Below are 18426 nucleotides of genomic sequence, written 5' to 3'. Positions count from 1 at the left end.
AATGAACAAAATGTGACTTACCATGTTTTCCACCCGAGCCCTTCAATTATGCAGGGTGTTCCCAAAATTATTACCCTGATTTCAATTGGTCACAACCTTGTAATGAATAGGGGTGTACATTTTACTAGGGTTTTTACAGTTTTACAGTCATACCCTAAGAACATTCACTTCAATATGGGTGCCTCTAGTGGCAAAGAAAACATCTGAATGGTACACTTGCACCACGTACTGTGCAATATTTGGAGAGTTACATCAGCATTGCACAACATGTCCATATCCAGCATGACACCACAACAATGTATGTATCTCCAAAGAAAAATCCACTGGAGTATTGCTATGTGATGTTGCAGACTGTGGGATAGGTTCAATGACTGTCATGCATTCTATGCTCAGCAGTGGAGTTGGGAACCGACACATTCTGCCTCAGAAACTTGCCAGCTAGTGGCTGTATTAAAACATACATGTCTAGAATCAGAGTAATTATATTGGGACACCCTTTGTTCAAGTAATGTAGACAATTGCAAAGTATTTTTATTGATAGAATTTCTGTATTATTTTAAAATATTGCAAACTTTTTCTTATTTTTATCCTTCCTCTTTTAACTTTTTTTTTAAAAAATGTTTTAATTCCAGAGCCAGAACTGCATCTGCAAGAAGCCACTTGTATAATTAAAAAGAATAATAATTTCTATGTAGTGACATCGAGAACATTCAAGAAAGTGTTGAGATGTGACATGAAAAGTTAAGTTCAACGATTCCAGGAATTGACCGCAAAATGCATCAATATCATTTAATGAAATGAGTGGATATACACAATGGAACACAGATTTATTATTACTTCTGGTTCTTGCATTTCCTTTATTGTACACTTCTATTCAGACAAACTGGTACACTCAATTGAGGAAGACATCTGAGCATCACCTTGTCTGAACATTCCTGGTACCAATAAAGCAGGATATAATATGTATAACCATTCCTGCATTACAAGTTGTACACACAAAGGTACCTGGAAAGAAACATATAAAAAGCTTCCTTCATGTATATATACATAAAATGTGCCTTTGCATTCAGATTTGATTCCGCAGATCTGCCAAATAAAGAAAGAATTTAATGTGATTTCATACCTTCCAACAAGTTGCGACCCATTGAATTATGTAAATCAACACTACACACAGAGATATCTTTAAAGTGTTTACTTTCATGATGTATTCTTACTCTGCTGGAAGAAGTGGGCTCAGCACTTTTCTCATACCACACAGACTATGATCTATTTGCAACCACCTAGAAGATTAAGGCTCCGGTCAGAATTTTTAAACAAAGAGAAAGGCACACAAAACTCTACATATTGGGATTAATATACATTTACAAACAATATGAGAATGAGGTCATCTACTCTCACAGCACGATTGAAATCTACAAAAATGAAAACACTCATAGCTTATAGACACATACTTGTGCTAAATAAAAGATAAAAACTTTGGTACAAAAAGACCTACATTTCTGGTTCAAAATCAGTATATGAAAAAGCATTCTGTTCTAACAAAATCTCAAATTTGATCTGAAAACTGCGCAATTATTATTGAAATTAAAATTTCCAACTTCCATCATCTGTGTGAAATTTGGGGAACTGACTATAGGAGACTGAACAATCATGTGCAACAGCAGAAAAATAAATTTTAACTTTAAATTAGGCTCACTAGACACACACACTAGCAATTTTAGAATGTTAATGCAAGAGTTCTGTTCTTAAATATTTTAAATTATTTATGTGATTATTGGAATATTAATTTATCAAGATTTCAGTACTTTGAACACAAAAGGATAAGATGCGCACTCCATAAATAGTCTGATTTGCAGATACTATATAAATAATTGTTACATAAGTTTTAAATTTTATTTTGCATTCAATATTTGCACTATTCTGACAAAATATGGTAGAAAAAGTACTACCCACAATTTGAAATCTAAAATGAACATTACAATATGCAATCTCAATTTTTGGATTTCCTTCAACAACTAAAGGTTCCCACGATTGAACATCAGCATGTAACCAGATTACATAAATGGCATCCAATAGTAGCTCACTTGGGCACTGATATCAAAGAACTCTAAGAAACCCAGCCCTATATTTTCAATAGTCTCAACACATCTACCATGCAACATGTCAGGTTAGTTCATAAGGACCTTTAACAGAACTATTGTTTGAAACTGAACTTATCTTTTCCATTTGGTTTTGGTACACTTTCAACAAAAATTGTGAGGTTTTAATGGCAAATTGATCACTCATGGAGACATGACAGAAAAATCCATCATATTCAGAGAGGAGTGGATCTCCTAATTCTGGCCCCAACCCTCCCCCCCTCCAACCATGTGGCAATGTGCTCTATTAGGATCTCAAGGCACCAAGGAACTGTATTCCTGCTTCATAAAGGTGTTCACATTGTCAGTCTGATCAATGGTGGCACACTGCATAGTAACTAAATTGCTTGCAAAATGCTTTTGCAAACTGATACACCTACAAAATGAGAATGTATTCAGTGCACATAGCAGTTTATTGATAAATTTACCTCCTGATGTATTTATAAGTAGGCTGAGTTTGAATACATACGAAACTTATGTAGTAAATGTCTAAATACACAGTTTCCTTTTCAATCAAATTGTTAGAATATCAGTATTGTTAAATATTATGTTGGTACTTCATCAGTACCAGCAAAAAATATACAGGGTGGCGCAAAAGTCAGTTTACCCAAAAAGCACATTGATAATAGTTAGGGGCATGCATATTTCGTTTTTGACGAAAAAACGAAATTTGAAAAAACACATTGTAGTGTTAATTTTTCATGTTTTAGAAAGTTGTGAGATGTATTTTGTGACCATGTTTTGTCACGAAATAATGTGAAATGAACTGCAAAAAGCGAAATTAACTCAAACACGAAATTTAGGTTTTATTCACCGATGCGACACCTTCTGAGGTCTGAATTATCCTGAGAGTTATGCAATTCCCAGAGAATTGATTAATTCTGCTGTTGATATTGGAAAAGAAAAAAATGGACCCCTTTACACAGAAATAAACTTAATACTCTTGATAACTACATAAATGTGCTATTAGAAGTGAAATGTTAATTCTGTGGAATAAGTAGTTTTTAAATCAAATTTAGGATTATATTCACAATTTTAAAACCAAAATGTATTTTTATATACCACTTTTCATCCAATTTTTCACCGCTATAACACCGATATTTTATTTTATTTACCGCTTTTGAACCCGAAATTGACTCATTTTTTGTACCGAAATTTTGCTTTTTTTATTTACCAAAAATATGTGCCTCTAATAATAGTATTACAATAGTGTATGTGCTTCTTGTGCTAAGTAATATTTTTTAGGTATACGGTTGGTAACATTGTCGTGCGACACCGGCAACAGTGCACTCATTATTCTTTTGTCGCCAGTTGAGACTCTGGCTTGTTGTAGTGTGGTTGTTTGTTGTTAGACGACACATTTGAAGAGTGGATGCCTGCGCGTTCTTGTGATTTGACGCCATGCAATTTTGCTTTGTCGGGAATTGTTAAGGATATGGTATACTCATCATCACCGGCAGATTTGGATGCACTGAAAGACTCGATTATCAATGCCTTTCATGTCATCAACAATGATACAAGTTTACAGCATCATATTTGCAATTCTGTTGTTGATCATTGCACACAATGTATTGCAAACAATGGTGGGCACTCTGAACAAAACCACTGAAACTGGAATTTCGTGTATCTACTTGTATTTTGTATGTATACTTGAATTTGTGTATGGGTAAACTGACTTTTGCGCCATCTGTTAATAGAAAAACATGGAACTAAACAATGTTTAGGGATATCATATCACCATGATAAAAGAATGAATAAAATGCTGAATCTGGTCCAATCAAAGCATTAGCAGATGAGATTTGAAAGAGCCATTCTAGTGCATGTACTTTAACCTCTTCTCACTCCCTTCCTTTTATTTTGACTTTGACATTGGGGATATCTCCGATACGATGTAAGCTCCTTATGGATTTTCTTTCCCTGTGGTTTCTGTGTTGTACATATTCTTATACTTGAAGCAATGGATGAAACATTTGCTCTTCAATGTCACAAGAATCTTCCCAAATAGTTAGATTTTAGATCGGTGGACAAAAATATGGAAACACCACAATATGGCGAAAGGTCGACATAATATCCATTGCGAAAAACAAAATTGTGATGACAAAAATAATCGTATGGATTCTGTTATATTTATTTTATTATTACGAGTTGATTACGAAGGATAAGTTCATTTTGTTTGCCTGGTCGTCAACAGATGTCCTCAGCGTGTAGTCTCCGAACTAAAAGAGCGTAGTGGTCTCGAGTGGGAAACAGCTGATGCTGCATGCAAACTGGATGAAACTGGTTTGGGGTTGGTGGTGGAGAAATGGATGCTTGAAGTTGCAAGTGAGGTGTGCCCTCTAGTTTTCGAGACTTTGTGTGGGTTTTGGTATCGTCTGGTCGACGAAAAGTGATTTTGATCAGAAAGATATCATTGCGGGAAGTATCTACAGCGGTGCGTCTTTGATGAAGGTCCGATTCACCAAGTTTTGGTGATATTATGGTGGGTCAAGGATTCTGATCGCCATGATACCCTGCAGTAAAAAGGCAGTGAGAGTTCCTCTGCTTGTTCACCGACACCTGGATTCGCATCTGGAAGATCGACTGAAGTGATCCGGGAATGGTCACAGTAAGTTGTACACTTGTCAATTGTGAAATAATTCAGATTTTAACGTGAATTTTGGTGCAGTTTGGCCGAGGTCAACATACAAAGATTCCGGTAAAGCATGCATTTTTACAAAATGGGTGACTCAGCCATCTTCGAAAAATGAGTATTTGATGTGATATATATTCTAGTTAAACTTTCGAGTGTCATAAGGTGCACGAAATCGAGATTAAGAAGTAAGATATATCCAGATTAGTTCCAAGGAGAAATATTAGGTATTCAGAGAAGAAATAATTAAAACACTTATTGTAAAGAATAATATACGTACATCGGGTGACGCTATTCCGTTAGCATAGTGAATTGCTATCTGCTACATGTAGACGAAGTTGACGTCTGGATATTTGTCGTCAAAGATTTGAAATCCAACCAAATCATTTGTTCTGCCATTAATGCAAAACTGATTATTAAATGTAAACACATGGTAGTATAATTTGCTACAAGTAATCAATCACAGTCACGATTCTTGATGTGGCAAAATATGTGTAAATAGCTTTGTTCATGCTGTATCAGTTGGGTTGGAATAATTTGACGAGCTTATGTTGTGGTACGGTACAGTGCAAACTGTTTAGAGCAAATGTAACTTGAATTATATGACACTAAATTTTGATCATAGAGTCAATATGGTGCACCGTTAGGTCGTTATTTTTATTTGCAAAGAGCAATTGCATTCTACGCAAATTACTTGTCACAACCTTAATTGAGTTTGGGTAGATTAACTTTTGGAAATTAGTCATGTGACAATTATCTGTATATCATACACTCAGTTGCCAAATCACTTGAGTACATGTCAAGATGTTTACACATGTTAGTATTTGCTATGTTTAAAATTAACTTTCATGCTCCAGTAGAATTTCACTTATTTAGGGGTTTATAATAAAACGTTGTTGTTTGTATACCTGAGTACATAATTTCAATAATTTAACCTATTCATTACCCAGGTGTTTGCATCTATTGTTGCTTGTGTACAATTTGTGAATTCTCTTGCAGCGTGGGGATTCTCATGCGTGTTCTGGGTTAATAGCCATTGGTGAATATAAGAGGGGATGTCTCACTGTTTGCTTAACCTTAAAAGGGCAAGGGGGCAAAATTTGTAGTTCAAACCGTTTTGGGAATTTTCTCTGTATAATTCTTAAGTAGTCTCATTGTGGGTAGTGGGAGGAAGGTTACTCGCTCCTTCCTACTGTGTACGAACAGGGTGTTCAAAAAAATAATTGGTCCACAATCTTTCTAGTTTCAGCAAGTCAACATCAAAGACATATTTTATTATTTTTAAGGGAAATTGTTCTTTGGTCTATCAATAGTGTATATATATATATATATCTCAAATTCCCAAAGATTGTAACCCTCCAGTCTGCACTCCTCAAGCTAACGAGGGAGACGTGCGAGAAACCGTTTAGTAGAGGATAATCCAAGATTGGGTCAGTTTGGGAGGTTGGTGTTTGGATAGGGAGTTTCTCGTAATTGCTGTGGGTTTGGGTTTTACCTCACCATCAGGGTGTCGTCACGACATTGGAACTGGTGATAGACACAATTTTCTACTTGAAATCGGATGTGGTGCGACATTCTTTTGTTTTGCGCTGTGAGATAGGAACCTGTCGGACTGGAAGGAGTTGACAGTTGCAATGTAGATAGTGTGCAATGGAGTTGATACTGAATCATGTCCAAGCTGACAGTGTTTCAAACAGGGCAAATCATTCTGTTACCAAAGTAGCCATGTTATTTGGCCTATCGAGAGGGACTCTATCCAAGATCATGATAACATAATAGTGTGTCCGGAAAGACATCATCAGATAAACACCTGCGTGGACGAAAACGTACACTGAGTGACAGAGACAGAAGAATGGTGCAAGATCCCATTATCCACGACTTGTATTTGTCCATTCTGCAGAGACTGCAGGCTGTCTTGGAAGCTAAAGGTGGTCCTGCACCTTATTAGCTACAGCATTCCAGCTTTTCTTCGCAGGTGTTTCCATATTTTTGTCCATTCCCTGTACATGCCATTTATTGATCTTCACATTTAGTTCCATGTTGTTTCGATTGGCAGTCTCACATGGTACTTATGCATGTTCTCACTTCCAGCTTGAAACTTCCATTAGATTTTTTATGGCCTCGGTTCAGAAACGTAGCAAGAGGGTCTCACACAGTGATTAAATTACAGCCTTAAAAATGGTGGATATATCACTTCACAGGTGTAATTACTAATAACTGTTGACGGAAAGGGAAAATAAGGCTTTCTTCAACAAAGAACAACACAGACACTATTGAAAAATGCAGCATATGTAGATCATAGCAATTACTGTGAGCATAACATTTCTTGCCACAATTATGTACCATTTTACGGACATTCTAGTATCAGTTGCATTACCCACGTTACATAGCTTCTAATGAATCCCTTTGAATAGTTTTGAAACTTATTTCCTGATTCGTAATTGGGAAAGGAGAGACGCGGTAGTAGATAAATTCAGAGAAACTAGTACTCACTTTATCTGTGAAAAAGTGAGTACTAGTTTCTCTGTATTTCTTTCCTGATGCTAACTAACCAAATTAACTAAATAAACTACAATATTCAAAATATGAAAACTGTAGTGTTCACATTGGATTATCACATTTACACTACACTGACATCTCTTTGGTTTATAAAAGAACCTAATTTACTATTTACTTCGAAAGCTATAAAGCAGTATTTACAATTCATAATTTAAAAACAATTATTATGTAACTAACATTACAGATTTATTTCCCGCAATAAATGAAAGGCAAAGAATCGAATAAGAATGGTACTACTGACTGTGAATTCTCTTCAAATTAATTTGATTTGACTAGAGTATTACCTAGGCCTGGGATAAAAGATAGGATATTTGGTGCCAAGGTAGTACATGATCCACAAAGTCTGTTGACATTGTGGCTATTATAATAATTATCCTAGTGGATCAAAAGTATGAATATATAGGAACAACAACAAACAGGTGTGATCAGTTAAAAATATTTGTATGCTACTGTGAAAATAAAATATCAATATGACAGTACGGAATAGAGACAGGTAGACCATTTGAATAAAAATATCATAATTAGCACTCTTCAATCAATTTTTTTTCCTTCCCCTCAGTCATATGTAAAAAGACTACGCACCAAGCCAAACATTTTTCCTGTCTTTGGCTAACCAGTAAGGTAAGGTAAAGTTCCCTGTGCATATAGCACTGTGCCATGAAGGCATATTAAGGGGATGTGGAGGTAGAGCACCACACATTTCAATCTTGGGCATTTTGGAGGTGATGTGATCAGAACCATGATCTGGCTATCTTGACGACCCCCCCCCCCCCCAGGGTTGCCCCAGGTACCCATTGATTTCAGGCTGGAAAAATTTCGACATTAGATCAGCCACCCCGGGAATCGAACCCAGGTCTCTCACCCAACCAATTAGTCAACCAGTTGACCAGCGCACTTCATAATTCTGATTGATAGTTAAACGAACTTGAGGATGCTTTTATAAAGACTGTTTCTAATTCTTTTGGGAACAGGGGAGGCAAGGAAATTCTCCCACAATTCCCAAGTATGGAAGCCGAAGGTCTATCGGGAAGTGAGGCTTGATTAAGTACAATGTGAGGCTGGCTTGAGTTGATTTTTATAACTGTTCAGGGAATACAAAGCCAAGAGGATCATTTCTACAGAAGGTCGTTTCATGTCCATGGTAACAAAGTTAGAACCCACCTGACCTTAAGAAAAACCATGACGCCACGAGCGGTGGTGCTCCACGTGATACCCCTGTCTTGCAGCAATGGCCCTGCAGCGGAGTTACCATTGGAGGAGACTGCCTCGAAGAACAGATTGGTCCAAAAGATCATATTCCTCCTGACAAGCTTTCCAAAGACCCTCAATTGTACGGGGCCGTCTGCTTCCCAAGGCTCGTTTCAACAACGGAAACCCACAAAAATCCATGGAAGAGGCATCGGGGGATTTCACAGGGATGTCCGTAAAGGGGATTGCATGAATGCCCGTTTCACGTGCCATCCGATCCATGTATGCCAGCGTGGACTTTGTCGAATGACTGGAAGCCTTGTCTAGGTGGATGACAACACGAGATGTGTCGCTGCCATAGAGAGAAGTAATTTCATGTCTGTAAAGTGGCTCCAAAATATTCGTCTGGTAATAGGCTGCATTTATTTTAGCCTTTTTTACCACTCTGCGCGGCGAAAGTTTGCCGTTATGGCAGTAACCACCAACAACCATGAACCCGCGTGGAAAACTTTCAGCACATTCACGTACCCACTCAGATCGACCTCTTGCATCACGTGGACGATAGTAGATGGCCCTTTTTTTACCACATCCCGACAGATACATCCATGCTTCATCCAGGGACACCACATACTTCCAGCGGTCCCCTGCCAGATGTCGTTCGTAGTGCTTCCGACTGTTAGTCTTTCCTCTCCTGGACATGTGAGGCACGCAACTTATGAACTTGAGCCTTGTGCTTCCGCACAAGTTGTAAATCTTGGGCTATGATGCGATTTACAGTTGCAGGGAAACATTGCACTGCCTGTGCAATCACTCTTTGCGTTGCAGGGTTTTCACATCGCACCAAGGATCTCACTTTCCGCACAACATCGGATGAACGCTTGGGCTTATGATATGTCCGAGGCCCACTTTGACTGGTTCCAGCAACAGGTACAGTGCAAGATTTATGGCGATTCAATACTGCATTGATGCCCTTCTTTGACACATGGAATGCTTTCATGTGGCACTGTTTAATTATCTGGCCATAACTATAACCAACGTCGGAAAGGCCACAGATGTACTCCTCCCAAAAGACTGGAATTTTTGGTGCCATATAAACACTCACTCACACACCAACTATCGTTTTTGCAAGTCAACACACAGTACTTTCGTCCTACTGCCTCTGGCTGCTCTGTGCTGTGCCTACGTGCTGCTCCTTGGTGATCGAAATTGTTACCATCAACGTGAAACAACCTTCTGTATAAACCATACAGCAAGTTTTTATATCAGAGCAGATTTCAGCTTCAAAGTTCCAAACACTATTTCTTTATTTCATCACCCTCTCCCATAGTCAAAATAAACTAAGAGATGGAGAAATAAAGGCACACCTAGAAAAATAAATGAATAAAATAGAGCAATCAACCATTGACCAGACAAACTGGGGGAGGGTTTGGGTAGAGGAAGTAACTTTCTGCACTCAGAATGTGACCGACTTAACTACTGCTAGATGTGCCACAGTTGGTCAGCCCTGCCTTGAGGCACAAATACAAAGTTCTCCAAAGGAGACAACGAATCTGCCTTGACAAAGTTATTAGACAATGCTCCAACGGTCAAAATATTTCTCTAAGCATAGAGTTGCCAAAATATATTTGAGAAAAGGTTGAATTAAACATTGGAAATTGTACAGAGCGGCGAGAAAGAACCTACAGCCAAAAGTCTCCATGCACCTTCTCCTCAATCCGTTCAACTCGAACCATAAGGAAGCATGCTCTGCTCTACCCCTCCCTTCCATGTGCGAACGAAGCACAGCAAACTCCAAATTCTGTTTTGAGACTTACACGTTACACAAGAAAACTATTGTGTGTTATACATGTTAACAAGGTGGTATGCAAGTCTTGCATAATTAAATGTCATTCCATTCATTCACACTCTCACTCTCTCTCACACACACACAAACACACAATGAAAATGGAGCTGAAGGAATCATATGAATCAGAATATAAAAGCATGCAAAATTTTATGATGAGTCACAACTGCTCAATTAGCTCAACATCCCGAACGTATTCCCCACATGCCATTCTATTCTGTACAATGCAACTCCTCCAAGTACAGAATGGTGATTGAACAACCTCTGAAAATAAGAAGTAGATTATTCCTGCTTATCCATAATCCTTCCTTCCTATGTCTAAGACTGCACTTACCTTACCGACGGATGAGAAAAACTCTTCCAAATCTCTTCCCCTCACCCTGGCCGAGAGTTGCATGCAAAATACTGTCCTGGCATCCCTTTCCTCTGGGGAAAGTTCATCTGAGGGCCTGTTGAAAAGAACACCACAGTTATATTGCATTTTAATGCAGGAAGGCAATGAAATTGTTTTTATTCGAGAATGATGTAACTTAACACTAATGCAAATAGTACTCCTTGAGATTGAATATATGTGAATTCCTTTATATTTTCTTGTGATAATAGGTGAGGTGAAATGTGTCACACACTACTGACACATACTACTTTGTCCCATTGTTCCGACTATTATTAACCTTAGAGGAGCCTCTACTGTCTGGATATATCTCAGGATTGGAGGTTCCAAGTGCATGTCCGGTTACGTTTATTTGGAAGAGAGAATCAGAGAATTTTATGATAAGCAAAAGAAAATTGCAGTACTTGCCTTAGTAGATTTCAATGTGAGCTCCTTTGGTGGCTCGACAAACATCAAGTCGGTACACAATCTCAATCCATACATTGTGCAACGTTTGACGTGTCACAGATGCACATGCATTGATAATTCTCTCTCGTAGATCGATAGTCAAATCGGGCAACCTTGGAGGCCTCTGGACTTCTTTCTGTGGGGGTATATCAAGACTATTGTCTACCGAACACCTGTGCAAGGGTTGAACGATCTACTAGAGAGAATTATCAATGCATGTGCATCTGTGACACATCAAACGTTGTGCAATGTATGGATTGAGGTTGTGTACAGACTTGATGTTTGTCGAGCCACCAAAGGAGATCATATTGAAATCTACTAAGGCAAGTACTGCAATTTTCTTTTGCTTATCATAAAATTCTCTGATTCTCTCTTCCAAATAAACGTAACCGGACATTTCTATCACCAACACATGCTGAGTTATTCAAATTTCTTATTAGTAAATTTTCATCCGGACACACTGTATTTTCAACATGACAAGGCATGGATGTATGAATATACCTCTGCTACATACTGCATTCTTGCATTCATTTTGGTCTATAAGAGTGGCTGTAGAGGGGTGACAAATATACATTTTTGCATAAAATTTTGATTTCCCTTTCTCATCTTTTTGGAATTTCCATTATCGGGAGGTAAAAAATAAAAATCTAAGAATCCTGTTACAGATTACATCTCTCTACAACAATCCGTTCTCTTGCTAAGATTTATTTTTTTGTACAACATGGCAAGTTTTAAAGCGTGCACCTGAAAAGTTCCTATCCTGAGATGTTAACAGGTAGGAGAGGCTATAATCTGATAAAGGTTCAACTTTAACTCTAGTATCTTTGGCTGTGTTAAATAAATTTTTAATTTGAACATTTTACTTTCAAATTTTTAATCTTCATAAAGCACCAAATAAATCAAGCCTCGTGAGTTTGAATTTCTTGTAAACCCTGTATGCGAGATTAATTATTCAACACTTTGTGAACACCTTCATGAATACTGAGTATCTCATTAATTACCTAAGAGGCGATGGCGATCCCTTTTTGAAGATGAATTTTTCTCGTTTTGGAGATTTTGACTTTCGAACCGGCGTCGGCGATCTTCGTTTCTCCTTGCTTCTACTCCTTGTATGGTGTCTTTCTTTACTTTCTCTTCTTCTCTCCACCACTCTCTCACGTGGACTTCTGCTACGGGGACGACGTTCCCTCTCCCTTTCTCTGCTTTTTATACGCAGTTCTCTTTCTCGACTCCTGCTGCGTCTTCTTAACTTTTCACGACTAAGGCTTCTCCTCCTGTCTCTCTTCTCCTCTCGGCTTCGGCTTCTTTTTTCCCTGCTCCTGCTCCTTCGCCTCTCCCGCTCCCGCTCACGATCTCTTTCTCTGATCCTGTCTTTCTCCCTGAATCTCTCCTTTTCTCGCTCCCTCTCCCTGGACCTACTGCGGCTCCTGTGCTTGCCTTTCCTGAAAGGAAAAAAAGAACTTATAAAACCTATGCAAGTTAGTATCACATTGAAAAAGCATCCAATATGTTCAATCACACTCATGCTCAGAAGTTAAAAATAATTGGCTATTGGAGGAAAATGCCACACCAAGAGAATGTCCATTAAAATAAATAAATACTTTTCTTCAAATGTCCAATTTGAAACATATAGTGACCCTGGCAGTACATCACAGTTACAAGAAGAGCCTGGCTTTTATGCAATTAAATAATTTTCCTTTGTGTGTAGCCACGTAAAATTGACAAACTGAGAATACCAATAATAGGAACAATACACACAAATTTCCTATTACATATACAGTTGAGACTGCTTTGTACGTAAATTACTGTAGGTCCAGGCAAAATATAATTTAGAAACTTGTTGATTAAATGTTATTTGTACGTAATTCGGTGTTATATGCAGGTGCTCAAAAAATCTTCTTCAGAGCTAGGCAGCCGCTCTGAAAATCAGGCACCAGGAAACCACCTACTACCAATTGTGCCTACTATACGAAAATGAGCCAGCCCCGATAGGGGAGTGGTTACCACATCCTGCTATGACACCAGGGGTTATGGGTTCGTAACCCCATCTCATCCCCATCTTCGCAAATTAGCCAAAAGTGGCACAAAAAGCGAAGTAAAATAAAGCAAATCAATCAATCTATAAGAAGCTGAGCATCACCGTATTCAAAATATCGCTATATCATGTGAGAAAGCAGGAAATAGGGGGTTGGAGCAGGAAATTGGGGGTTGGGGGACAAAGAGTAAGAAATTGTTACTGATTCTATGGAATGTTCACAACGTTTGTAAAAAAAATCATTTGCTAACTTACGCTGTACTGCAATTTGAACTTAAGAATCATCAAAATTTCGTACATGCAAACTGAAAAAAAAATTGGCAATATTACAGAAAAATATCACAATTTTTAGTCGCCATGGAGAACAGGACTTTTCAAGCCCTGGTTATACGTACTACTTTTCACAAAATGTAGTTGATTTGGACAAACTACAACAATGTCTCAAAAGTGACAGTTTTCAGTTACTAATGGTCGGCCATGGAGTACAGAAAGAGGAAAAGTTACATGCTTGACCACGAAGTATAATTTATACGGGAAGTGGATGCTAATCCACATAAAACAAAAACTAAAATAGCTGCAGTTTTAGGCATCAATTATACCTCTCCACAGTCATTAGTAAAAGCAATGCTATTTTAGACAATTTTATAAAATTGGGTAGTAAAACTATAGAAGTACAGTGTTTACTGCAGTATTTCAGTATCAGAAGGCTGATCGGTCTATATCCGACCGATTTGACAATGCTGCTGCCACATATGGAGTAGCACCAGAACCTTTAAACCATTATTGTATCTGAGCTTGCAGTTCCCGGAGCGTCATGTTCGTGCTAGTGAAATGCCGCCGAAAATGAACCGTATTTGGGAAGGGTACATCATGGGTCTTCTCCACGCACATTTTTCGTATCTCTGAATAGTGAAAGTGTTGGGAAAATGGTTTAACCATCAGAGTGACCACAACTAAAGATATCATGGCCACGCAAAACACAAATGGTGCTCATGCAGAAACATTCGCCAACAAAAGGGGACCGTTCAAGGTTGCCAGCAAAAGTGTCACCTGAGGGTCTTAACGGAATTCGGTGAATCCACCACCCCAACGTGACATGGTCCAGAGGTTCAATGTGGCGCAGTCCACTGTCAGCTACATCATTCGTCAAAGTCTTGGCCTGCAAAGTGTGTACGTAAGGGCCAGATTCACAACCTCCTCCCATGCCACATTTCCAGAACGCAAGACCAACTGACGCAAACTGTACGAAAGACACTTGAAGGGGTCAAAATGGAAGACAGTTGTCACATTGGATAAGGCCTGCATTTATCTTATGTGTAATGGTAACATTAGGGCAATTACGTACCTGAAACCTTTGGCAAGGGACGAACTTTTTTACCACCAGTGCCGATAAAGTTTCCCGCAGGAAATCATGATTGTTGCCGGATACGGTTACGAGGGTCAGTTGGAGATGCGTAAAGTGGAGAGAAACAAAGATGAATGCTGCCTAATTCCAGGAATCCATTATGGATCCAATCTATCGGACAGACATCCCTTGTTTGTACGGAGCCAACAAGAACGACGTGTGGATCCACATGGACAAAGCGTACAGCCACAAAGCTAGATCATCCCTAAGGTTTTATCAGGACATGGAGCAGGAAACAGGAATCCAATTTATTCCCTGCATGACATTCCTGCCAAAAGCCCTGATGCCAGTCCAATGGATTTCTGCACATTTGGACTGTTAAAACATCTACATCGCCGCCCCTGCACCCTTACTGGCATATGGAAAGCCTGTAAGGAGGAATGGGATGGAATTCCTATGCATGTGTTTCAACGTACTTTGTTGCAGTGAAAATTACAATGTTTGGCAATAGTCCATAATGCTGGTGGTCCCATAGAACACAACCGGTGGTGGCGGTACAGCTTCTCATAGGATCTGTCAGATATAACCCAATCAATCTCTGTATAATGTATTTAAGAATCAAAATTTTTAAATTCACTAATTTACCACTTTATGACAGAAATAACCTGTATTACGTATATATTGTTCCTAAAAATTGATATAAATACAGTCTTTTGATAATGATAGGACATGGCATCTGATTTGTAAATAATGTAAATAATTCTCAGTTAAACGTGTTATTATCTCTTCACATTGACATACGTATAACTCACATTCAACTGTATTTCATTTCGAGATTTTATACAGTCATCTTGTTTTCACTTAAACTCCCTCATCCTTCATATTTACAACAAGCACGCACCCGTAAAAATAGAGAGAGTTTCGAGACCTCCCAGCCCATGGATCACCACCGAGATTCTGCAGCTGATGTCCCATAGGGTTGCAGCTTACAGGCAGTATAAGTCTGCACTCAAGGCAAACCTGCAATCAGTACATGATTATTTCGAAGAATACCGCATTCTTCGGAATCTGTGCACTCAGGAAATACGAAAAAGAAAGTTTTCCTTTGCGGGACAACTATTAAACTACAGATGCAGCAGAAATCCCTGTGGAATAAACTTAAAATGTTCGGTGTTGGGAAAAAAATATGATAGTAATGAAATTGTTGGCATCTCCACAGAAGAACTAAATGGCCACTTCCAAAACGTATCATGTATAAATCCTGAAATTAAGAAACATACAATCGACTCCATAAGTGGCCATACAAGCAACAACAACAATAGTTTCGATTTCTCTTTTATAACACATGCAAAGGTTCAAACTACAATTAATAAAATAAAATAAAATGCAACCGGAGCAGATGAAATTTCTATTAACATGTTAAAATATATCGCTACCCACATCTCAGCCGCAATTGCAGATATTTTCAACACATCTCTGTACACTGGCACATTCCCAAGCATTTGGAAACTCATTTTCATATGCCCTCTGGCTAAAATCACCAACCCAGTAAGCGCTGAAGATTTCCGTCCGATCAGTATTCTCCCCACTTTGTCAAAAGTATTTGAAAATAATCATTCACAAGCAAAGTTTTTAACTATGTGCAATCAAAAAAACGTTAAATCCCTTCCAGTCCGGTTTCCACCCAGAACACAGCACCAGCACAGCGCTCATTGAAGTGGTGGATGATGTAAGGTCGGCGATGGATAAGAGATATCTGACAAAGCTAGTTCTCCTCGATTACAGCAAAGCCTTACTAACCGTAGACCACGATATCCTTCTGGCGAAGTTGTCATCTTATTTCAACTTTTCCCAACCCGCTGTTGACTGGACTCGCTCATATTTAGCAGCCAGACAGCAATGCACGCTCGTTTCAGACAATAAGTCGTCATGGTTGCCGACGAATTGCGGTGAACCCCAAGGTAGCATTCCTTCTCCGCTGCTGTTCTCCACGTACGTAAATGATATATCTGAAACCTTCCCAATGTTACTTGTCGTTCCCTAAAACAAGCATGAATATGGCTATAAAAAGCCCTAAACGCTGATATTATGAATGTCTGCAAGTGGTGTCAGGCAAACGGTCTGTGAGTAAATGCTCAGAAAACTAATGTTTTTTCATTGGCTCTCATCAGCTCATTTTCACAACAGAGAAGTCCTCCATCCCTGATATTCTTGTCGAAGGAAACCCCATTTCATTGTCGGTTTCGGTCAAAGACATGGGAGTCATCGTGGACAAAAACCTCACTTGGAGTGACCATGTGAAGGCCATATGCAAAAAATCCTACGCAGCATTACACTCGCTGTATCGCCATAAAAACATTTTACCGCAAGAGGTAAAGAAAACACTCGTGGAGTCGTTAGTTCTGTCTCAAATAGACTACTGTGACATGACGTATATTGACCTCAACTGTGAACTAGCAAGACTTCTACAGTGAGTACAAAATGCATGTGTGCGCTACATTTATAATATCAAATATTTTGACCACCTTACCCCGGCTTTCAAGGAGCTAGGCTGGTTCGATCTTTCCACTCGCCGCCACTTCCACGCTCTTACAGCGCTCTACAAAATAGTAAACTCACGAAACTCGGTTTCAACTCCTAAGTGCAGCACACCTTTACCACCTGTTCGAGACAACTCTCTGCTGGCAATCCCCTCCCACAAGACAATGTTTTATGGAAATTCCTTAACGGTCACTGCTACCAGAGCGTGGAACGACCTCCCCAATGACATAAGAAACTCATCTTCCCTCGGCCAATTCAATTCAAAATTGAAGAATCATCTTCTGGAGTCAACTTACCAGTACTGAAAACAGGGAAATAAAATTAAACCTTGGTGTAAACTTGTAGGACCAACACCCAGCGACTTTTTCTGGAATTTGAGTATGTTTGTTGTGTGGGTGTTTATGTTTTACATGTATTTTTTTTTACTTTTCTTAGTGTGTATGTATTTTTCTGTTGTTTTTTTGGCATGTTTTTCTTTTATTTTTATCTTTTTTGATATCTTAATATTCTTAGTTTCTATATATTTAATTATTTGGTATCTTAAGGTTTTTTGTTTTTATATATTTCACAAACAGTTAGCTACAAAAATCAATTTATAAAATGTAAAATAGAGATGGTTAAGTGGAAGAAAAGGCTTCTGCCTTAACTTCGCCATCCAAAACAAGGAATAAATAAATAAATTAAGTAATGCAGATATACTTGTTGGACACACATTTAAAATATCAACACTTGTGGCGCGGTGGCTTAGTCGGTAACACATCTGACTACCATGCTAAAGGTCCCATCCCGGGTTCAGTCCCCATCCGGGAACTTTTCTAATGTTGGAAGTGGCCCCGGCACCCACCCAGCGTGGAATGACATGGGTACCTCGGGGAAACCCTGGGGAGTAAAGGCAGTTAAGGGGCATGATGCTGATCACATCAACCCCCCCTCCCATGCCTTCATATCGTAGTGCTAAGCACTTTGTTTTTTTTACACTTGTTGATTAATATATGATATAGCAAGCTTATCATGTTAATTTCACTTACTCTTGTTTCAAGTAATAAGGTCATACTGTAGAAATGAAGGCTACATGTAAACTTTGTTCTTCACTACTGCCATATCTTGCATATTTCCCTGCTAATTCTGGGAATATTCACAAACTGATTCGAAGTGGAACAAAGAAAACTGTGTTGTTGTCGTCCCTGTTGCATATTCTACAAAACGTCCTCGATACAATACACAATGCTACAAACCATTCAGTTACCACACTTTCTTTATGATATTTATAATATTAAGTATAATAATATTATTATTAGTGAATACTATCC

The 18426-nt window shown here is 38.6% G+C and overlaps 1 protein-coding gene across 2 annotated transcripts in view; it reads right to left on the bottom strand.

Moving 5' to 3' along the window:
• Caper (RNA-binding protein 39-like protein Caper) overlaps positions 1-18426 on the bottom strand; it is a 128893-nt gene that overhangs the window by 35129 nt on the left and 75338 nt on the right. For both annotated transcript variants that reach the window (XM_083113007.1, XM_083113006.1), the window contains exons 4-5: positions 12197-12637; positions 10692-10806 (exon numbers count right to left, since the gene is read on the bottom strand). In XM_083113007.1, the coding sequence (XP_082969133.1) occupies positions 10692-10806; positions 12197-12637 (556 nt within the window). The remainder of the gene's footprint in view (positions 1-10691; positions 10807-12196; positions 12638-18426) is intronic.

Source organism: Lepisma saccharinum, chromosome 27 (assembly GCF_977018435.1).
Source record: "Lepisma saccharinum chromosome 27, izLepSacc3.1, whole genome shotgun sequence".
Taxonomy (NCBI): domain Eukaryota; kingdom Metazoa; phylum Arthropoda; class Insecta; order Zygentoma; family Lepismatidae; genus Lepisma; species Lepisma saccharinum.
The sequence above is the reverse complement of the archived record's forward strand: the minus strand, read 5'-3'. Positions and strand labels throughout refer to the sequence as shown.